General features: G+C 44.5%; 2 protein-coding genes across 2 annotated transcripts; one reads left to right on the top strand and one right to left on the bottom strand.

Annotated features, from left to right (window-relative positions):
* The first annotated feature begins 3,376 nt into the window (after window positions 1-3,376).
* On the top strand, window positions 3,377-5,368 carry GCNT3 (glucosaminyl (N-acetyl) transferase 3, mucin type). Its single transcript, XM_083710782.1, has one exon. The coding sequence runs from the start codon at window positions 3,557-3,559 to the stop codon at window positions 4,871-4,873; it is 1,317 nt and encodes a 438-aa protein (XP_083566908.1). The 5' UTR covers window positions 3,377-3,556; the 3' UTR covers window positions 4,874-5,368.
* An 8,552-nt stretch (window positions 5,369-13,920) lies between these two features.
* On the bottom strand, window positions 13,921-22,958 carry GTF2A2 (general transcription factor IIA subunit 2). Its single transcript, XM_083712266.1, has 5 exons — window positions 22,844-22,958; window positions 20,237-20,410; window positions 18,800-18,904; window positions 17,921-18,047; window positions 13,921-14,252 (listed from the first exon to the last, which is right to left on the bottom strand). Exons 2-5 carry the CDS (start codon window positions 20,306-20,308, stop codon window positions 14,227-14,229), a joined length of 330 nt encoding a protein of 109 aa, XP_083568392.1. The 5' UTR covers window positions 20,309-20,410; window positions 22,844-22,958; the 3' UTR covers window positions 13,921-14,226.
* Window positions 22,959-23,332: the final 374 nt, after the last annotated feature.

The following is a 23,332-nucleotide window of genomic DNA, read 5'->3' on the forward strand; positions in this document are numbered from 1 at the left end:
ATCTGTGGCTGCATACTTGTATGCATCTTCCAAAAGCAACTTGCGTGGCTTTAAAACTGGATTAGGCAATTTCATGGAAGAAAGGGTTATCGCAACTGGACTTAACTGTCAGGGGTCCTTTAGCCTTTGTGGCTCTGCTCTGCCTGCACAGCCAGAGGCTTTAATGCTTCTGAATGCCATTTCTGGAAACTACGGAAGCAGAGAGAGCTCTTGTACTGAGTCCTGCTTCCCACAGGTATCTGGTCGGCCACTGTGAGAATAGGATGCAGGGCTAGATGGGCATTGGCTTGATCCTGCAGGTTCTTCCGCTGTTCTTAAGGTTGGCCATATGGACAATCGTAACCCAACAGGAAGGTGAGAGCAGGCAAAGCCTGTTGCCAGCAATATTTCCTGAAGAGCAAATCTGAAAAGACTGCTGAAAGAAGGAGCAGGATGACTTTCAACAGTGATGAAAGTGATGCAAAACTACTCTCTCCTTTTGACTCTATTTTAATTATGGTGACTTTTCACACTGCTCCTTAATTTTCTATGGAATCATCATCATCTAACAGACGGAAGTAATGTGGTCCTTTGTTCTCAAGATCAACATAGATCACCCAATCAAGGTCTTCATTTTCTCAAACTCTACTTCATTAATCTCAAACTCACTTAAATTACTGCTTCCATTCAAGCTCTGTTTCTTTCTTTTCCAGTTAAAATTCTTTTCTGGTGTTTCCTTTCTTCTCACAGCAAATTTGGGGTTTTATTAAAGTTAATAATGTTTTTTAGATTGTAGAATCAGTTTCTGTTCAGTTAAAGCAGCATATGTTCCACTGTGATTCCTACTGGCCTTTTGCCTCAAAAGTGTATCATTATTATCTTCTAATACAGTGGTATCCAAAGTGGGTGATTCTGCCCCCTGGGGGTGCTGAAATGATCCAGGGGGGCAGTAGTAGCCTCTGGTGCAATTGGGGGGGTGTTGAATAAAAATAAGGGGGTGGTGGAAGCATAAAGAAGAGAAGAGAAGAGAAGAGAAGAGAAGAGAATTTTGAAAAATTGGTCATGTTTCATCTGTTATGTAATGACATTTTAAAGGTAAAGGACCCCTGGACAATGAAGTCCAGTCAAAGGCAACTATGTGGTTGTGGCGCTCATCTCGCTTTCAGGCCAAGGGAGCCAGTGTTTGTCCACAGACAAACACTGTGATGGAACCTAGAGCACATGGAAACGCCCTTTACCTTCCTGCCGTAGCAGTCCCTATTTATCTACTTGCACAGGTGTGCTTTTGAACCGCTAGGTTGGCAGGAACTGGGACAAAGCAATGGGAGCTCACCCCGTTGCACAGATTTGAACCACTGACCTTCCGATCGGCAAGCCCAGGAGGCTCAGTGGTTTAGACCACAGCACCACCCACGTCCCTAAATGACACTTACCACCAGGTTAGGTGCCAATGCGGGACAGTGACAACACCTCTCCTGGATCCAGCAGTCTTGCTGGAGGCAAGGGGTTTTCCTGGGCTTGGGTGAACTCTTTTCAGCTTCACCCAGGCCCGGAAAGTGGATCGCAGCTTGTCTGCCTATTTGGCCAATGGCAGGCAGGCTACGGTGCCAATCCCACCCCTTCACTTATTTATTTTTATTGATTGATTGATGATATACTGCTGTATACCTGGAGGCTTAAAGGAGGTAGGTTTCCAGGGGACAGCAAGTAATTTTTTTCCTGAAAAGGGGGCAGTCGGCCAAATAAGTTTGGGAGACTCTGCTCAAATATATAGTTTGGGTAGGGATCAAACCCTTATGATAGCTAAGATCTGTCAACAATGTTTAGTCAGATAATTTACTATCCTTTTGACTGCACTACCATGGACTAAAGAGGAAGCAAATACGCTGGAAAAAAAGTCACAGTAAGGGAGAGTTGAATTGCATTGGGGGGGGGGGTGAATGGATCACAGGGTTGTCAAGAAAATGAAAGACTTCCTAGTTAATCAGTAAACCACCTCCCCTCCTCTCTCCAGGTTTTGCCAAAATAAAGCAAAAGAACAAAATGCTGTCTCTTTTGTTACACATTGACACTTGGCAGCTGTGGACATGGCCTGGCTTTTAATTCATCCATCCATCCATCCATCCATTCAAAGCATTTGTAACCCACTAGTATCATAGAACTATAGAGCTGGAAGGGACTTCAACGGTCATCTAGTCCAACCCCCTGCAATGCAGGAATCTCAACGAGATCATGCATAACAAAACAGAACAAGTTGGTAGTGTCTGGCATTTCTTGGGAATACTAAGTAACAAACAACAAAAAAGCAGTGCAGTTTTGAAATCAGGTTAAACTCAACCCAGTTTTGAAAGGTTCAGTCCACTATTTTAATTCAAAATGGCACCCAGTTGTATCCAAACTTAGATGAAACCTTGCTCTTAGGAAACCACCGTGCAAAATTTGGTTATGATATCTTAAGAGGGGTCCAAATGCATTGAGAAAAGGCAAGGAAAAATATACTAACTATACAAATACACTATATTATACAAATATTTTTATAATCAAAGTATGCTGTAGACTTTTCAGTCAGAAAGACTTTTGGAGCAGTTTACCCTCAAGGGAAAAGGGCAGCTGTGGGAGAGGAAGAGGAAAACAAGCAAAAGTCAGGCCTTTGAATCCTCCTTTTGGAACTCTCCTCCGGCCAAGCCCACTCCCCAAATGGCAGTTATCTCCCCAATCCACACCCATCACCAGCCCTCCTCAAGTGTGTTTGCCTGGCTGGAACATGTCCTTGAACCACAACCACACCTGTCCTTTGCCTGGATGGAGAATGGAGTTGTGTCTTTGTGTGCATTCCCTTTGGTAGGAATGTAGCCTATGTTACACAGGTAAGACAATGTCTCAGTTGCCCCACCCACTTTTGCCTCTGCCCCCCCCCCCCAGCAAGTGGCCCCTGGAAGACTGTCCATGAGGCAATGCGGCCCTTGGGCTGGGAAATGTTTCCCACCCCATCTTGGAAATAACTGAAACTAAAAAGTCTGGGGAGATTTTTGAAAATGTAATGATTCACCTGATATGGAAAAGACACAGTGCAGATGCCAGATGAGTCTTTCGGCGAAGGCAGTTCCACAATTGGAACCACACCTTTCCCCCACTAGATCCCGATAATCACAAATGCCACCTTTCGCATTATATTCTTCTTGGTACAGACAATATTTAGAATCCCAGATCTACCAGAAAATCAAGTAACTTATTAAAGTTCACTGATGCTCTAATGGAAAGTTAAGCCTCTTTTAAACCTCCCATACATCCTGTTTTTCATTTTGCACTGGATTGCAACATCTCCAGGGTGAAAAGACGTTGCTGTGAAACAAGCCTCTTCCCTCCCTCCCTGGGTGACGCCTGACAGCTCATCTGAGCTCTCAGGTTACGTTTGGCAGCAGCACAGATATGAGGCAGGCTGGACTGAGGAAGCACTGCTTAGAGCACCTGTGGCTGCCAAGGTGATGGCAAGAAACCTTTGAGTAGGCTCAGGAGTTTACTGGCCTGGAAGAAGGATTTTGGGCTTCACTATCAGGGTCCTTCTCAGCCCCCCAAAATGTATTGGTTGGAAAGAAAGTTCCTGGGTCGATTCTCACGCCTGCTGGTGTTTGGTAGCCTGATGCTGTTTGCCACTGGCCTTCTGAAATACTCCACTTGGCAGTGTGACTTCAGCCACTTGGGGAAAGACATCGCAGACCCTGGTATTCAGTTCTGCAAAGACAGGCTCTACCAGTCTGTGAGACTCCCTCCCAAGGGAAATATCAGCTGCTCACGGATCAGCAGAGGGGACGCCAAAGAGATCGAGAAGGCTATTCTGAGCAGGCTGCAACTCAAAAACAGAAGGGCTCTCCTGGGAGAGAAAGAGTACCTCAACATGACTGAGGACTGTGGACTCTTCAAAGAAAGCCGGAGGTTTATCGAGTTCCCATTGAGCAAAGAGGAGGAGGATTTCCCCATCGCTTACTCCATGGTGGTCCATGATCAGATTGAAATGTTTGAGAGACTGTTGAGGTCCATCTATGCCCCCCAGAATGTGTACTGCGTCCACGTTGACAAGAAGGCCCCAGAACCTTTCCAAGAGGCAGTGCGAGCCATCGCCTCCTGCTTTGGGAATGTCTTTGTGGCATCTAAGCTGGAGCGTGTTGTGTATGCTTCGTGGTCCAGGGTCCAAGCTGATTTGAACTGCATGGAAGACCTCCTTCAGAGCAAAGTACATTGGAAATACCTCCTGAACACCTGTGGGACAGACTTCCCCATCAAAACCAACGCAGAGATTGTCCATGCTCTAAAGCTTTTGAATGGGAAAAACAACATGGAGTCAGAGAAACCGTCAGAGAGCAAAAAGGGCCGGTGGAAGTACCGGCACGAAGTGACGAATTCTGTGGTGAGAACCTCCACTGCAAAGAACCCCCCTCCACAAAGCTCCCCCATGTTCACTGGGAACGCATACATCGTGGTCACCAGAGAGTTTGTTCAACATCTTTTTGAAGATCCAATGGCAAAAGCACTGATAGAGTGGTCCAAAGATACTTATAGCCCAGACGAACATTTGTGGGCCACTCTGCACCGGATGCCAGGAGTCCCAGGGTCAGTCCCCTTTAGTGCTAAATTTGACCTGACGGACATGAACGCCATTCCAAGGTTGGTGAAATGGTCCTACAGTGAAGGAGACATCAGTAAGGGGGCCCCTTATCCTCCTTGCTCAGGCTCTTACCGGCGAGCAGTGTGTGTCTATGGGGCAGGCGACCTACACTGGATGATCACCCAGCACCACCTGTTTGCCAACAAGTTTGACCCCAGAGTTGATGACTATGCCTTACAGTGCTTAGAAGAGTACCTGCGCTACAAATTAATCTATGGAAAGCAGCTCTGAGTGAATGCCTATAAGGTTCCTCACCAAGAAGACAATTTAGAAACTTACGTTTTGAGGTCCTGGCACATGGATCTATCTAGTATGATGGTCAACCCATTCCTAAAGTACTTAGCTAGCAGCCAGTAATCTCTTCACTGAGATCTCAGAGACATACATTTGAGTGTTGCATAGGTCAAGGAAAGAAGGTGCCGGGAGGAGGAAGGTGACTTATGGGGAAGCAGCACTGGGGGCGGGGGGGGGGGAGATTTGTTAGTCACTCTCCTGCCTTGTGCTGCTCCATTGCCTGAAGGAAAATCTGATGCACAGCTTGGTTACATTTACTTTTTTTCTTTAATGAGTGTATGTGAAGGAAGAAGTGAACAAATTGTTATTTAATCAAGTCTCTATTTACTGTGTTCCTTTTCCTGTATGTAAAATGTGTGGGGATTATAGTGACTGCACTGATGATGGGAAGGCTCTGATAGGCATAATATAGCAGGACTGGGTTAAAAATCATCTCATGGCTCAATCTGCTTTGAATGTTTTTGCAAGTTGCACCTGAACTTTCTCCCTCAGCAAACCAGGAGATTATTTTTTCTCAACTTGAGTGGTAGAGTTTCAACAGCAGGTTTTTTCCCCCACACTACCTGTTTCCTGGTGAGATGAGAGCCCTTGAGATTTAGAATGGTTTTCTAATATGTTTCCGTAGAAATATACAAAATTTCACAGGCATTTCTAGATTGTGATGTAGCACCCGTTTCTTGGAGCTGCAACAACTCAGATGTCTGTCTCCTGCACTACTTGCAGCTCAGCTTTTAAACTTTCTTTGTTTGTTTTTCAGTTCATGTGCAAGTAAAGTATGTTTGGTAGTTAGTAGCCACTAGCCATCAAAAGCCATCAACACATTTAAGGAAGCAGCAGTGTGGTTGGATATTTAGCTATTAACTAAGAAAAGACCTAAGAAAAAAACAAGTCTCCCGTATCTAAAAAGGATGATGACAATGATAGATAGATAGAAGATAGATAGATAGATAGATAGATAGATAGATAGATAGATAGATAGATGATAAATGATACCTCTTTAAACAGCTGTGGTTTCCCCCAAAGAATCCTGGGAACTGTAGTTTGCTGAGAGTTGCTAGGAGGCCCCATTTTCTTCTCACAAAGCTACTATACCCAGAGCTCCCCATGAAGAGGAGTTTATTATTAAACCACTCTGGGAACTGTAGTTCTGGGAGGGGAACAGGGGTCTCATAGCAACTGAACACCCTTAAAAAATTACAGCTCCCTGAATTCTTTGAGGGAAGCTATGACTGTTTAAGATGACATCATATTGCTTTAAGTGCATAGTCTGCATGTGGCCTTATTAAAATTCATCTATAAATTGAGACTTCCCATGCTGGAAGGTTGGGTAACAATATTTTCTGATGTAGACAGAGGTTGGATCAGTGAAGGGACTGGAGGTCTGCAGAAAGATGTAGCAGCAGAAAGTACTCAAAACCAGCTCAGTTGGTAGAGCATGAGACTCTCAATCTCAGGGTTGTGGGTTCAAAATCCATGTTGCGTGAAAGATATTATTATTATTATTATTATTATTATTATTATTATTATTATTATTATTATTAATTTGCTGAATAATAACTCCCATCTTCCATGACCATTGGCCATGCTGGCTGGAGGTTGATAGGAGGTGGAATCCAATGACATTTGGAGGGCCACAAATCGCATACCATTGATCAGAAGGTTGGCAGTTCAAATCCCCATGACGGGGTGAGCTCCCATTGCTCTGTCCCAGCCTCTGCCAACCTAGCAGTTCAAAAGCATGCCAGTGCAAGTAGATAAATAGGTACCACTGCAGCAGGAAGGTAAATGGTGTTTCCATGCACTCTGGCACTTGTCACGGTCCTCCGTGCACCAGTAGCCGTTTAGTCATGTTGGCCACATGACCCGGAAAGGTGTCTGTGGACAAATGCCGGCTCTCTCAGTCTGAAAGTGAGATGAGCGCCACACCCCATAGTCGCCTTTGACTGGACTTAACCATCCAGGGGTCATTTACCCTTTACCTTTTTTACCATTGATCTAGTAAGATCAGTTGACCTTTGTTGACTGCTTCTATATTATCATGCCTTGTACATTCCATGATGATTTTACACAATGAAAGATCAGGAAATTTTGTGTTTTCTACCTTCCTTGTACATATTTGCACCTATGTAAATAGACAGTTCTTTCGAGTTATGTGATATTGGCTTGTGCTTTATGTATCAACCTTGTGTGTACATGTGTAAATCACAAGGTGGCCCAACTCACAAATGATTCAGAGTAAAGTGAAGCAGCCGCTGTTTACCCACTTACGTTTGCCTTCTGCTCTTTGCTTTGTAGGCCTGCTTTCTACTGCCATAAAGATAAGGTAGATTACCTGCAGTCAGTTAGCTATTGTGAGAACCCTGATAGGGAATATAAAATCTAAACAAGTGGGGCAAAGGGGACACCTGACAGAGCTGTAAGTGCAGAAAGCTGGATAGGGAGGTTTACCAGGGCGGAAGTGTTCACATTTTCTGTGTTCGGGGAAGCTTTTCTGTCAAGGAACTGGTGTCCTTTTTGTGGAAGTGGGATGGGAGCGAAATGGGTTTCAAAGTGTGGCCTGGATGTGGTTAAACATCCTGCAATTCTGCAGCCACATAGGAAAGTTTTGTTCTGAAAAGAAGACGACCCTTTGGTGGCTCACGGTTCTAAGCCATGGTGTCAAATCTGCATTCCAAGCAAATGCGTCAGTGCAAATATTTAGGATTTGGTTTGAGGCCAGAAATTCTGTCGGCTTTTTACGTCATAAGGCCAAATGCACACAAGACATTGCTTGTTTTGTGTTCCTTCCCTTTTCATCACTCTCATTCACTTGCTTTCCCCCTTTGCCTTAAAAGCTTACAGAAAGCTAAACTAACTGCTCTCTAACTGCTCTCTGGAACCAGGCAGGAAAGGCAGAGGTTACTTAATGTGTTTGATTTTTCTCTGTTGGTTAAAGATTGTAAATATTTGCAATCTACAAATGTGTTGGTAGACTGCAGATCTCAAGAGGTGCAATTGAGATAAGTAGCAAAAGAATCTGGTTTGTTTCCCAATTTCTCTCCCCCTCCCCCCCAACTGTTTATCTTGTTTCTGCCACTTGGAAGGTTAGCACTATGGAGTTCTCTACCAGATATGCATTTATGTTGATTTTGTAAAATAAATTAAGATTGGACAAAATCCATCTGGATAACATTTGCTGGATGTGCTCTTGCTATGGAGGAAAATACAGAGGTGTTCCTGAGATGCTGGAGTCAAAATCAGGCCACATGTGTGAAGACTGATTAGAATATAGGGGAGTTGCTTTATACCAAGTCAGGCCACTGGTCCACTTACCTTCTTGCTGTTGACACTAACTGGCAGCACCTCTCCAGGACTGCAACCTGGGAGTTTCCCCCAGCCATACCTGGAGTTGTTGGGAACTGAACTCGGGGCCTCCTGTATGCAAAACATGTCATGGGAAACCTGAATCCTCGTAATAAGATGTATGTATGGCAGAGAACTTCATCATCAGGCATGGCTAGCTAGGAGTGGGTCACATCCATGGACAACTATCTATTGTATGACATTGAATTGATGTTGCAAGATCAATGAACCACATCAAGAGAGACATCTAGCTATGCCCAGAAGTGGCTGAGACCATGTTCCACAGATTCCAGTTTGCTTCTTTGAAACCTTTCTGACTGAGGTAGGTGAAGAATAGGAACAGAAAGCCCTCACTCTGTGTTTCTTTCATTTCAGTCATATTTAGAGGAATGTTTCCCCTATGGTTTCGAACTGATGTTCACCCCCTTTCTTGCAGGGTGATTTAATGTTTCCTGGTGCGGGAAGAGACAACTCCCTTTGCAGAAACTAATAATAACAACTCACACCGGGTTCTTGCAAACCCCTCCCTTCCCATCAACAGATGGCTCCAGGCACCAAAACAGTTGTTAATAATGCTAAATACAAGTAAAGGAGTGTGATGATGTGAACACTGATTATACAGGCTTAGTATTTGGCATTGGTTCACTTGGATTCCCTGTCTAGAAGTAAGCACAGCAGTCACATCTCTGTGTCGATGATGAAGTGAAATTGCATAGCCTAAGTGCATCAGCATAAGCTCATGCAGTGTAAAACTGCCATTCATCGCAGCAGCTCTTAAGATTTCCCTGTCAGGCATATTGCAATGCAAGCACAGTCAGCCAAGCAGGAAGAACGCATTGGTGAATGGGATGTCAGAACAACCAGTTAATCTCAAAAGTCAATGTTTATTTTGCAAGATAAAAAGACAGGAAGTTCAGTACAAACTCCCACTGATGGGAATTCCCAGGATAGCCATCAAAGAAAGTAATCTTATGGAACAATAGTATCAAAAAGTATGCTCTTAAAAACACAGAGCTAGAGAAAACACAGCGAAATAGACTGCAATCTAACTCGGGGTTAGGCACGCTTAACACTTGTACTTTTGTGTTCCTTTTTGTCCTCTTCAGTTAGACAAGACGTCAATGTATTGAAAGAAGCGTTCTTGTCTCCAAGAGCTTCTCTACTCTGCTCATTAACCATGTTGACCATGTTGGATTTTCTTGGTAGCTGGCCATTTACATGCATTTAGTTTAATAGCATTATGGTCAGTGCTTCCAATTGGCTCAACAACACTTACTGTATTTTTCTGTGTATAAGACGCCTCCATGTATAAGATGCCCCGTATTTTTTTGAACCCAAAATTATGAAATCAGTATTTTAAACAACAAACAGAACAACTTTGAGCTTGGGGGGGGGGGGAGGTCACCCAAAGTTGTTGAGCTTTTTGACTAAATTTCAACTAAAAATGTGACCAAAAAACATTGTCTTAGACACAGAAAAATACGGTATATCTTACACCAGATCCATGATGCCACTTAACATTAGGTCCTGAGTTGCTGCCCCTCTGGTCAGTTTCATGACATCAGGCTACCAGGGTCTTTGTCCGGGTGACCCCGCATTCTATCACACCATGAGTAATTTTGTACAGCTTTATCACATACTACCTTACTCACCACCTAAAATAAAAAGCCCCCAAGGTTGTAATGGTACCTCATAGGGGATTTGCTCCAACCTTTTGACCATTTTGGCTGCCCCTTTCCACCATAGATTTGTACAAAGTCATTATGATACTGACAATTTAATTTCAGTCCCTTTCATAATGATCCCTGAAATTGACTTTGCCTTTTCCACAGCTGTTGCACATTGGGCCAACTACAGTTGTTACCTTGATGTTGGCACTGTGATGGAGGCACTGTCTTAGTTGTGGCTCCTATCTTGCTAATGGACTGGGCTCCCTCATGAGGTTACTCCCAATTTATATCCCCAGCTAGTTTCTCCCCTCCCCACCCAGATGCTAATGCTTGGAATTCAATCAAGAAGTCCTTGTTAGATTCACACAAGGAAGTGTTGCCCAACTAATGAGCTCACGTCAATTCCAGCGAGTAGGAGTTTAAAAATAGGGTGGATTTAGTTCAGCATTGGAAATGGGGATTTTTGTCAGGGGAGAGGACAAGGTAGCTGATTAAACTCTGTTGAAGTTTTCTTTTAAAACTGAAACTAGCTTTTAACTGGTTTTCTACCAAGCTGAATTAGCCAAGTCACAGACCACTGTATTCACAGCAGCTTTGATTGTAGCACAAGCATACATCACACAGCTTAATAGTAAGATGGGGCAGAATAAAAGTCATTTTGAAACAAAAGTGTTAAAAATGCAATCCACATGTACACACACACATGGAATGCAGTTTGCTCACTTTGCTACATTCTACAGAACAAGAGCCAAATGACAACAATAGAACTGGCACTCAGTGGTGTCAGGTTAATGTAGGCTACGGCACCAGCAGTATGTTTGATGCTATTGTGGCATTAAACTATGGTGACAGAAGACTTAAAAGATATCAGTTCTCAGGAAGCTTCCCATTTCATGAAGCTAAACTATCTACCAGCAAACAGTTCTACAGCTACTGCTCTTGTGCTGCTTGCTGGTTTGCCAAGGGAATCCGGTTGGCCACTATGAGAACAGGAATGCTGGACAAGAGAGAGAATTGGGAATGTCTCTTTTAGGATGTTGCTTGCCATTCACAATTTTTATAAATGCTTGAATAAGCATTTTTTTAAAAATGTGCTCCCCGGTAAATCAGGGCTAAGGTAAAGGTACCCCTGCCTGTACGGGCCAGTTGTGTCCGACTCTAGGGTTGTGCGCCCATCTCACTTAAGAGGCCGGGAGCCAGCGCTGTCCGGAGACACTTCCGGGTCACGTGGCCAGCATGACAAAGCTGCTCTGGCGAGCCAGCACCAGCGCAGCACACAGAAGCGCCGTTTACCTTCCCGCTATAAATCGGTACCTATTTATCTACTTGCACTTAAGGGTGCTTTTGAACTGCTAGGTGGGCAGGAGCTGGGACCGAAAGATGGGAGCTCACCCCGCCGCGGGGATTCGAACCGCCGACCATGCGATTGGCAAGTCCTAGGCACTGAGGTTTTACCCACAGCGCCACCCGCGTCCCTGGGCTACTTTCAACCTAAACTTTTAAAAACCAGTACAGTGGTACCTCAGGTTACATACACTTCAGGTTACATACGCTTCAGGTTAGATTCCGCTAACCCAGAAATAGTACCTCTGGTTAAAAACTTTGCTTCAGGATAAGAACAGAAATCATGCTCTGGCTGCGCAGCGGCCCCATTAGCTAAAGTGGTGCTTCAGGTTAAGAACAGTTTCAGGTTAAGAACGGACCTTCGGAATGAATTAAGTACTTAACCCAAGGTATCACTGTAATCTACATAAAAGGAGTAAGAATTTGCTCCATGGCAGCGCGTTGTGGCAGATCTCCATGCTCTAGAAGTAAAATGAAGCCCTGGTTTTAAGCCTCTATCCTGTGAAGTGTGTGCTCACATTTCTCCAACAGCACAATTAGGAGGAAGGCTGCTCATAAAGGCAGGAGACCAGAAAAAGGTCAGTGAATCTGAAATATTTGTTGGCTTCAGGGCATTAGGTTCACTCCCACTAAAAAGAGCATACCAAACCATTTCTGCAAACTTTTGTACAAGTTATGCCACCACAATTATAGCTTTGGGTGTGTGAATGATGTAGTGTACATGGAATGCAGTACAGGTAGATCATCACTTATCACCGCCATAGGGAGAAGCAAACCTGAAAAATATGGTACCTTAGGGAATACACCTTGACCTGTTAGGGAAAAGTTAGCAACTTTCTTAGTAACAGAGCAGGACCACAGACTTGTTCTGTACATCTGGGATGAGGAACAAGAGGCTCCAGCCAGCTTGGCCAACAGTAAGACATGATGGCAGCAGCAGTCCAGCAACACCTGAAGCACCACAACCCAAAAAAACTTTGGTAAGCGGAGAGTTCTGTAGCACATGCATACCTATGAGACTGCTTTGCACAACCTGACGCCCTGCAGAGGTTGTGGGATTCCAACTCCCATCAGCTCCAGCCAGCATAGCCAATGGTCAGGAGATTATGAGAGTTGTAGTCCAGCAACATCTGGAAGGCCACAGGAAAGTGAGTTATGGAAGGGTAGGCCTGCTAAGTGATTAGCCATGATGGCTAAGAGGATCCTCCATGTATGGAGGCAGTGTATCTCTGGGAACAAGCAACAGGTAATGATTGTCATCTTCATCTGCTGTGAGCTTCCTAGAGGCATCAGGCTGCCCACTGCTGGATCCTGAAGGTTGGGCTAGATCAGGCAAAAGAACTTGGTGCCCTCCCATCATCTCCAGCCAGCATGGCCAACAGTGTCAGAGATTGTTGTAGTGGTCCAACAACATCTAAAGGACCACAGGTTCCTCATCCTGGTGTTAACTGGAGACGCCATTGAAGACTGAACCCGGGTCCCTTTGCATGCAAAGCGGATGCACGGAGCTCCTTGACTTTTGTGGAATGTCATTTGGCAGTACAATTGTCTGCTGTTACTGTTTGAGTAGATTTGCTACAAATTTGTTTTTAGCTTATACATGCTTTTTGCACTGTCTAGGTTTAAAGTACATCACAATTGGCTCTTTCTAAAGGGTTGTAAGGGACGTGGGTGGCGCTCTGGGTTATACCACAGAGCCTAGGAATTGCCGATCAGAAGGTCGGCGGTTCGAATCCCCATGATGGGGTGAGCTCCCGTTGCTTGGTCCCTGCTCCTGCCAACCTAGCAGTTCAAAAGCATGTCAAAGTGCAAGTAGATAAATAGGTACCACTCTGGCGGGAAGGTAAACGACATTTCCATGCACTGCTCTGGTTCGCCATAAGCAGCTTGGTCATGCTGGCCACATGACCCGGAAGCTGTCTGCGGACAAACGCTGGCTCCCTCAGCCAATAAAGCGAGATGAGTGCCGCAACCCCAGAGTTGATCACGACTGGACCTAATGGTCAGGGGTCCCTTTACCTTTAAAGGGTTGTAAATACTGGTAAATTCTAGGGTGCCTTCCATATACTGTGCATAGTTCCCAGGGTTTCCAAGGCTTGAAAACAATGGGCATTATTATTCCATACTTTCCTTATATTAGTGCTGCCTTTTCACACTTTTCTTCTGTGAGGGGAGGGGGTGGTTACCCTTTTATACTAGCAAAGCCTGTTTGCACCATATGTTCTGGTAAAATACAGAACTAGAAAACCGTAGATTCCGGCGTATTAGGCGACTGGGCATATTAGATGACCCCCCCCCAATTGGCAGCTGCAGTTTGGGGTTCGTCTTATAAGCCCAGTCGCCTAATACGCTGGGCAGCTCCACACTGGGAGAAAGCCACCCAGCATGGAGCAGAGCCCGCCGCCAGCTGCTGCTGCTTTGGAGCCGGCGTATAAGATGACCCCCGACTTTTTAATCTCTTTTTCGGGGTTCTCAATTTGTGTAGATTCCCAGGTAATTACAATTTGGGGCATCCTTAGACATTATGTACATTGTTGATTGTATATACACAAGATAGAAGATTCCTTTAACCCATCCAGGGATTCCTATTCACAGAAGAAAAGGACACAGGCCTACTTACCACTCATCTAAAAGTTTTAAATAAAATGTTTATTGGAGAAGTTACCTTGATGAACCAAAAAGCAACAACATTTAATCCTTAGTTTTTTGTTTTTCTCTCTTTTAAAAAAAGCAATATTCTTTGCCTTCATGTCTTAGGTGAACTCAAAAGATGCTCTACAGAGCTTCTGCCAAGACAGTTCCACAAGGCATTCCAGCATGGATTACTCATATCTGCATCATTAAAATAGTCATCCACACACTCTCTGGCCACCCTCCTCTCTCAGAATTGCAGCCTCTTAAAGACATTGCTGGCACAGGGACCCATCTTCCTCTTCACTCTGCAGCATTGGATCCAGTATCTGGAAGTGAGAATAAGACAATTTAAAACAGGACACTGCTGTTAAAGACAACTCCAAGTCCAAAATGAGTTCTCACAAATTTTATGAGCAGCTCTCCAACTTTTGTTAGCTCCACACGGCTTCCGTGAACCCTGAATGAAACTAAGAGATTTGTGCCTATTTTTTACATTACTGAATTCTTTTCACTGATTTCATTCTAAACCCTACCCTAAGAGTTGGGCCATTGATCCATATATCTAAGAATTGTTGCATGTGCTTGGCACCTTTCCAGGTGTCTTGCCAGTTGCAAAAAATTTCAGGGAGTCAGGCTGAGATGCCAAGAACTGAACCTGGGACATTCCTTATGCAAAGCATACACTTTACCACTGACCTAGAAACCCTTCCTGCTGAAGTTCTGGTGTAAGTTGTATGGGGAGCTGTATACAAACTTCATAGACCAGGTTTTTCATATGGATTGAGCCAGTTTTGAACAGAAGGCAGTTAGGGAGGAAACACTGCAATCAGTAACAGTGGCTCACTCTCATTATCTCTAGGGCTGTTGACTGCACCCTTCTGAAACTCTTCAGTATCTAACACTGCACCAGCAAGTTACAAAAATTGCATTTATGTGCCGAAGGAAGACTGATTTTATATATATATATATATATATATATATATATTTGCTTTCGTAGATTTTCACGAAAGAAAAGGCACACTAGCCTGGGAACTTCCTCTCTGCCCAGAACATTGGAGGCTAGACACCACACCCCCTCTACAGTATTTATAGGAACTCAAACATTGAGATCCCGCTCTGTTCCAGTAACAAGAAGCCGAAAGCACCAGCCTGAAGATGACGAGTGAGACCTCGTCGAAACGTCGCCTAGACACCCCAACTTTTACACGGGAAGACACCCGAGAACACCAAAACCTGCATATATATATATATATATATATATATATTTGCTTTCGTAGATTTTCACGGGTACAGGAATGCAGGTTTTGGTGTCCTCGGGTGTCTTCCCGTGTAAAAGTTGGGGTGTCTAGGCGACGTTTCGACGAGGTCTCACTCGTCATCTTCAGGCTGGTGCTTTCGGCTTCTTGTTACTGGAACAGAGCGGGATCTCAATGTTTGAGTTCCTATAAATACTGTAGAGGGGGTGTGGTGTCTAGCCTCCAATGTTCTGGGCAGAGAGGAAGTTCCCAGGCTAGTGTGCCTTTTCTTCTTTTGTTCCTTAATTACTTGAGAGATACCTTGAGTGATTTCTTGAGTGATATCCTGAGTACCACTTAGGTGGGTCATTAGGTGTGGATTAGTTGCTAAAGTCTTTGTGTCTTGACCTCTTGAACTTTGTGAAGAGTTTTCCTGAGAAGATGGCTGTATTGCACTGAAGATGACGAGTGAGACCTCGTCGAAACGTCGCCTAGACACCCCAACTTTTACACGGGAAGACACCCGAGGACACCAAAACCTGCATATATATATATATATATATATATATATATATATATATATATATATATATAAAGGCACATAAGTTTGTAAGTAAGAAGATCCTTCAAGAGGCAATGCTGTTAAGATACAAGGGTGCCAACTTTTTTGTCAGCTCCTGCTTCACTGTCTTTAACGCAGGGGAAGGGAAGCTTTCTGGGGTGGGGTGGGCAGCACATACCAGTAATGGGTGGGGCCTGAAACACATGTAGGTGGAACAATGCATGGAAGCTTCTCCTCTGTACAATATGTCACATTCCATCCATGCAGAAGTGGAGATATTTCTGCACCCATACACCCATTTCTCCATCCAGGCAAGTAAGAGGCATTGTCACACTTCAATGACATGTTCCAGGCAGGCAAAAGTACCCAAGAAGGGCTTGGAGAATGGCTGCTGAGAGGTGTGGCTTGGGGAGAGTCCCAAGAGCTATATAGGGCCTGAGGTTTCCCACTCCTGCTTTAAAAAGAACATGGCAGACAGGGGTTTTCTCTCTCCCACATCTGGAGATACTGGGACTGAACCTGGGACCTTCTGCATACAAAGCATATGCCCTAGTCCAGGCACAGGCAATGTGCTGCCCTCCAGATATTTGGGCCTATGGGTCCCATAATCCCTGACTATGGCCATGCTGGCTGGGGCTGGTGAGGGTTGGAGTCCAACAACACTTAGCAGGAACCATGTCGTCTACCCCTATTCTACTCTAGGGTCCTTCCTCTAAAAAATAAAGAGATTCTAACTCTTGAGGTACTGAATAAAGGGTTGATTTAAACAGAAAGCTACCTTATACCAATTCAGACCATTGGTCCACCAAGCTGAGCATTGTCTATAGCAGGGATGGGGAGCCTATGGTTGTTGGACTCCACCTTCCATCAGCCCCAAACAGCATGGCCACGAGGAGGGCCACAGGTTCCTGGTCTACCCTGTATAGCAGCAGAATAGTTCTAAAGTTTCAGATGGAATATCCCCAGGCCTAACTGGAGGTGCTGTGGATTAGGATGCTGTGTGCTTAGGATCTTTTGCATTCAAAGCAGATGTTCTACTGCTAAGCTATGGCCTTTCCCCATAGAGACTCTAGAAATCCATTGCCCCAAGCCAGTTGGCTTTTAGGCCTTCATAGGCAGGCAACACATCCTTTATTTGCTGCAGTGCAGTGTAAACACTTAAAATTCTGCTTCCAAACAGCGTTAGACACACACAGCAATTACACAACAAATACCCATTGTGGCTAAAGGGCATTTCCCTAATGAAATGTTGAGGTGTTGTCTGTAGCCTGGCATTTTGACCATCAGCCAACCCCCTGCCCCACCTGCAGATACTTTTGCCACCTTCCTCTGGAGGGAAAAATCTAGAGCTGGATGGACTATTACACCAGCTGCCAGAGACCAAAAGAAAGAGCTACACACACATCTCTAATGTTTAGTACCCCTTGTGATGGCTTTTAATTGTATGCCAATTTGGCTGAGAAGTTATAGCTAGTACACTGCTTTGAGGTTTCCTACAGTCAAGCGGTACATAACTTGTACGAAATAAAAACTAGTGGGATATAAACACAATAGCAACCAAGATGCATTTGCCACTTTTTATCAGGTTAAAACCCAAACACATCCTTTCTTCATAAAATCCTGCCCTGGTAGAAAATCCCATTTTAATTGAGACTTGCAGGGCAGGTGACAGAGGAACTCTCTCATTTGAAAAGCTCAATTCAAGAACCAGAATAGCCAGGTCTTATTTTATCTTGCATTCTAATGTAACACTTATACTCAAAAATGACCCCAAAAGCGGCTTACATCAAAATAAAACTATCAAAGAGAGTCAAAATACAATAAAAAACCAACAGTAAAACAAAAACATGTGTGAAATAAGAAGTTTAGAGGTTGAAATAACTGAAATTAAACCAAACATAGTCTCTGAATGGTTAGGAGAGTCAGTAAATTTTCACCATGTACTGTGCTACCAAGGAAAGGAAGTTTCATGACTGGGGTGGCACCACCACCAAACAATGGGTCAAATGTATTTTAGGATACTTTAAGGGGAGGGAGAAGAAGCCTTTCATATGCTTTGTGCAAAATTTTCTCATCAAAGACTCATGGGTTTACCGACAGCTGTAATTCTTGTGCAATATATATATATATAAATAATCTATTGCTACTCTGCCACTTGATCTCAGCATCTTCACAAACATCACATTCCAGAACTTACTTTTTCCATCACAGGCTACTATTTTCACTTTATCCACTTTCACAAGCTCAGTGACCTCTCTGAATTCAACATCATTCAGTACAAATGTCCAAACGTTGTCACAAAATCTGTATGTGTTCAGGGAGCCCTTCAGGAGCGAACAGGGGAGGGAAGAAAGAGAGAAAAGAACATCTAAGTAACTTCAAGAAAAACTTCTTTGGAATTATTTCACTCATTTTTGTGCCACAGAGTAATTCTGAAGGGTGTGCTTCTTGTGCCACCTTGTGGTAGGATTAAAGGGGAAAAAAAAGCACCCACACAGAATAAAGGAGAGAATTAGAACAGCCAAATGCCGGACTGAGAAGTACAATTAGACCTCCCCCCACCCAATGCACAGTCCAGCCCTTGGGCATATAGCAAAGCTCACCCAATTATTTGAAATTTTGTATTACTATTGCATGTCCTGCCACCAACATTTTATAACTAATTTGTTATAATGATTTATATCCACCTTTCAGGACACGAAGTCCATATGCTGGTTTCTTTCCATATCATATATTTCACCTTTTATAAATCCTTCCAAGATGGCTCACATAAAACACTAAACCACATTTTTAAAAAATCAGGAAAAAATAATGTCAACATATAGAAAAAATAACCAAGGTGCCTCCTCCAGTTTTGCACTGCATTGGAACATCAAAGTATATATTCTTCTGAGTCCACATTTTTGCTGATTCCTAACATTTATTTTTTAAAAAAGTTGGAAGATTTTCCATACCAACTTGCTTCAGAGGAAGACGCTGCAAGTTGGAGTCAAAAGAAGTCTGCACCCATTTTAAGTCAGTTACTGTAAATGGTAGAAGCCATTAGCTACTCTTCATTAGCATTTAGCTTTCTTACCCTGAAATTGACTCTGTTTCTGACCCGTTGTGCCAATGCAGAATTGATAGCTTTGTCAAATTGAAGTAGCACTTGAAGGGCAAGCTGGGGGGTGATCTGCTGAGACTAAAATGGAGAAGAAAAATAAAAACATTCAGCTTTGAGGATAAATTACATTTAATATTGAATACAAGCTCATCTCTCCAAAATTTTATGTTACAACAGTTCTGATTACATGGAAACATTGTAATCACCACTATAAAATTCCTTTATTAATTTATTATTTCCCTCCACCAAATCAATGATCCTAGGGTAGGACACAATGGACAACATAGCAACAATAAAATCATACACACTTTAAACAAAAATGTTAAACCACTATCTAAACAACACATCAGCAGGCTGACAATTAAATTAAATTTGTGGCTGTTCTCAGTTACACCAATCCAATTAAAAAGGCCTGAACAAAAAAATATGCTTTCACAATTCTAACAAAAGATAGAAAATTCCCTTGTTAAATTCTAACCAGTACAGTCCCAATGATTTTCCATATTTACCTGAACACCAATACAAAAATTAGCTACCCTCTTAACATATTTCAGTCAGGTCTGTGTGTGTCTTAGCATGGGTATTCTGCCCTTTTTCAGTTTTTCCAGTCTAGCAAATAAGCATTTGATTTCTGGCACGGAGTTTGCTAGACTGCAAGTCTTATGCTTTCAGTTTAAAAAGTTTAAACTTTAAATGTTGGGGTTGCACTGAAAAGTTAGAAGGACCATCTTCCTTTATGGATTTCCTCTTACCATTACACTAATGTGTTTCATCTTTACTTATAAATCCACACAAGATGCAAGGCTTGGGAGGGAGGGGGGAAAGAGCAAATAAACACTATGTTACATTTTATTCAGTCATATTTTGAATATCTGTTGTGGCTTGTACAAGCATCCCACCATTTACGTGTGTTCAAGTCATGTACAGTGGTACCTCGGGTTACATACATTTCCGGTTACAGACTCCGCTAACCCAGAAATATTACCTCAGGTTAAGAACTTTGCTTCAGGATGAGAACTGAAATTGTGTTCCAGCGGCGCAGCAGCAGCAAGAGCCCCATTAGCTAAAGCGGTGCTTCAGGTTAAGAACAGGTTCAGGTTAAGAATGGACCTCCGGAACGAATTAAGTACTTAACCCGAGATATCACTGTACAGTGCCAGAAACCTGGAAGTATGGGAGAGACCTGAAGAGCCTCAACAAAGCACTGCTACACCTCTGGCTCATGAGGAGAGCATTCCAGGATCCTGAAGAGGATGCTCCCTTTGGGCTCTGAGGAAAGTCTCCTTGTGAGCTGGAGGTGCAGCAGGGTGCTCCCCACTTATGTTCATTCAGGGGGCCAGAACATAACCCTGGTGTAAATTCAGCACTGGGCTCTTCAGGCTTACAAGGGCATCAAAGTCTACAGTCTACCTGTATGAGCTCATCTAGGCTCTCCTGAAGACTATTCCCCAGCGTGGTATTTCTATAGAGCTGGTAGGCCATGGCTCATGAGAAGGGCAGAAAACCGTTGTTGACCATCCACAGATCTGAAACTGCTGCAACTTTCACCAAAAGCCTAGGAAATCCAGCATAACAATTAATGACCTAGACAGGGAGCAAAAATAGTGTTAGGGATGTTAAAGACAGTGGAGTTGAATTGGAAATTCCACAAGGTAGTACTGTGGCTTTTCTAATTTAAAAGCACACGAAGTAAGCAATTATATTTCTTTTGCATACCTTTAGCACTTCAGTCACAGAGTTTCTTCTGCACTAATTTAAGGCCTCAAAGAACCCACTTGCTGCTGTTTGCTTTTAGCTGCATTCAGCTGCTTTGTTATTATGCAGTGTAAAAACTGTATTACATAACTCTTTTTATGCTCTGTGCCCTACCCCAAGAGGCAGATAAAGGAGAAGGAATAAATATTTTAATGTATAATTTTATTTTATTTATAATTTTATTTGTGGAACACCTTCTTGGGCATAGCTTTCTCAAGGAAACTCACACACTGTAAAAACCCAGTGGAGTTTCAAATGACAAAGGTGGGAGTTTTATCATTTTTAACCTAAAATTCTTTGGATTTGGAAAATTAGGTGGAGGCTGCACAAACCTTTAGCCAACCCTCTACGGTACTGGTCTTCAACTGATCCAAGGTGGGTTGCAACAGGAGCAATTTCTGCTCGCCCCCTCCCAAGAGGTGGGCAGGGTTTGTGACACTGCACGGGCTTACCTGGCCAGGTGCCACCCACCTTCCTATAGGGTGGCCATCATCTCGGCAGGACAATGGGCTACCAGCTGGGGGTGCGGTGAGGGGCAGGAAAAAAGGCCGATGCCCTTTGGCCTAGAGTGGACTCACTTGGTTTCCTTCCAGATTCACCCACCCAACCCTCCCTAAAAAGATAACATGGTCTTCTTTTGCAGGCTAACCTCTTGCTTTCTAGGTCAGCGGGTGCTGCTATGGTCGGAAGATTGCTGCGGTATTCAGAACTGGGAAGGAATTTCCCTGCATTGGCAGGTTTCGCCTTCCCAGTAGCAATTCGTCACAACTTTGGTGGTTTTTAGGCCTTGGTCGGTATCCTAGTCTATCTTTGAGATGGGGGGTGACATCCTCATGCACCCCCACTGGCAGCGTTGCAGTGCTCCTTAAAGTGTGGATTACTGGAGTCACTGGCCCTAGAGCAGCGGCAAGTAGGTCAAACTCCCGGCTTTGGTGAGGGCACGCTCTGTAGGTTTATGCTTTACAGTCCCCTCCCACTGCACCTGACTGCCCTGCGCATCCTCAGCCCGTTGGGTTGAGAGGGATACCTTCCAAGGCCTAAGCCAAGGTTCCTACACCTAAAATTCAATAAAGTTGTGGCCTAATTTAAACCCATACATTATTGTCATGTCTCATTTCGGGGGGGGGGGGGTAGGCTTCGGGGACAGGGTTTAGGACGTGGGCTTGCAAATGGATGATTTAGCTGAGATTCTTGAATGGCAGGTGGGGGACTAGATGACCGTCAGGGTCCCTTCTATGATTAAAAAATGGATCCCCAGATGCATACTTGGGTTAAAAGGTTGAAGGTACCTGTCCCAGGGGTTGCATGAGTGGAAGGATTCCTGCACACACAAACATGTGTACAGAACACCCACACCCCAAACCAGCCACCACCCACTTCAACTGATGCCTGCAGATTGCATGGTATGTGTGGGTGTGTGCCATTGCCCACACCAGACACAATTGATCAGATCACCAGAGTTGGATGAGCAGGCAATATCCATCTCCCCACAGAGCCCAGCAACATCTGTCCTTTACCATGTTTTTCTTTTCATAGTGGTGCTTTAAGAAAACTGCTAGCATGTAGGGTCCATCCGGTATTGCTTTCAAGTTGGATTGGGAACTGTGTGTTGAGATTCCTGCATTGAAGGGTCTGGGCTAGATGACCCTCTATGATTGTATGAGAGATTTCCACCTCTGCCAAAGCAAGTGGAGACTGGGGCAGGACGAGGAAGATTAGGGTGGGGAACCATGCCCCAATATTTGGGGGTTAACCACCCCTGTTTTAAAACCACAGAGCATCTAAATAATAATAATAATAATAATAATAATAATACTGTACAGCAAAACAGCATTGTTATAGATTTTTAAAAATATTGTTTTGGGGTTCAGTAACTTTTTAAGTGTTGCTTTTCACAGGTGTTTTGCTTTCTGTACAGTATTATGTCTGTGCTGCTTCGACTTGGGTAAGGCGCCTGAGTCCCGGCCTGGGGAAAAGGCGGCATATTAACAAACAGAAGAAGAAGAAGAACATTTCCATGCCAGAACTACAAAGTTTAAAGAGCGCGACTGTTCCCCACACGAAAGCCCGGGCAGAGCAGGAGCATTTTCAACCACCCCACTTCAACAACCAAGACTTATTGTTGGTGCCGCCGCCGCCGCGGTTCTTGTTCTTCTCAGCGACGGCGAAGGAGCAGCAGCGCTGCCTCCCGGGGCGGCGGAGGCCTCCCTTTCCCGGGCGCCGCCCCGACAGGGTCGCCCCTTTCCCGGCAGAAGGCGGTACCTGCAGGAGGAGGAGGAGGAGGAGGAGGAGGCCGCGGCGCCTCCCGCCTCTCAGGGCCACCGACGCGGATCAGCGCACGACTCTTCTCCCTCCGCTCCCTCAGGCTGCTCGGTCCGGAAGCGGAAGCTCCCGCTCCGGAAATCGAAAGAGGACGTCGCTCGACCACCATAGAGATTCCGCCTAGCTGGGCTTGGGCGTGTTCCGCGCATGCGTCTGCCGGGGCGGGGCGAGTGGGCGGAGTCGAAGAACCCCCGTTTTCTTTTCGCCTCGTCCGCTTTTTGGTGGCGCCGCCGCTTCCTGTCCGGTGGCGTTTGCTTCCGGGGCAGGGTCGTCCCTTGAGGAACATCTGTGGGGGAAGGGGCGAGGAAAGGCGGGCCGGAAAGGAGGGGGACTGGTGAGTATTGGCGCGGGAGGCTGGGGGGATATTATGGGATGGGGCGCCTGGAGGGGTTTTTTGGGGGGGGGGTTAAGGGAACTTGACGCGCACAG

This window comes from Podarcis gaigeae, assembly GCF_964106915.1.
Source record: "Podarcis gaigeae genome assembly, chromosome: 14".
NCBI lineage: Eukaryota > Metazoa > Chordata > Lepidosauria > Squamata > Lacertidae > Podarcis > Podarcis gaigeae.

What these genes read in the sequence shown, in the direction of transcription:
- GTF2A2 (XM_083712266.1), bottom strand. Translation starts at nt 20,308, where the DNA reads ATGGCCTACCAGCTCTATAGAAATACCACGCTGGGGAATAGTCTTCAG. An exon ending in GCCTAGATGAGCTCATACAG is followed by an intron (nt 18,905 to 20,236) that starts GTAGACTGTAGA and finishes TCTCCATTTTAG; the next exon opens with TCTCAGCAGATCACCCCCCA. An exon ending in GAAACAGAGTCAATTTCAGG is followed by an intron (nt 18,048 to 18,799) that starts GTAAGAAAGCTA and finishes TCGCTCCTGAAG; the next exon opens with GGCTCCCTGAACACATACAG.
- GCNT3 (XM_083710782.1), top strand. Translation starts at nt 3,557, where the DNA reads ATGTATTGGTTGGAAAGAAAGTTCCTGGGTCGATTCTCACGCCTGCTG.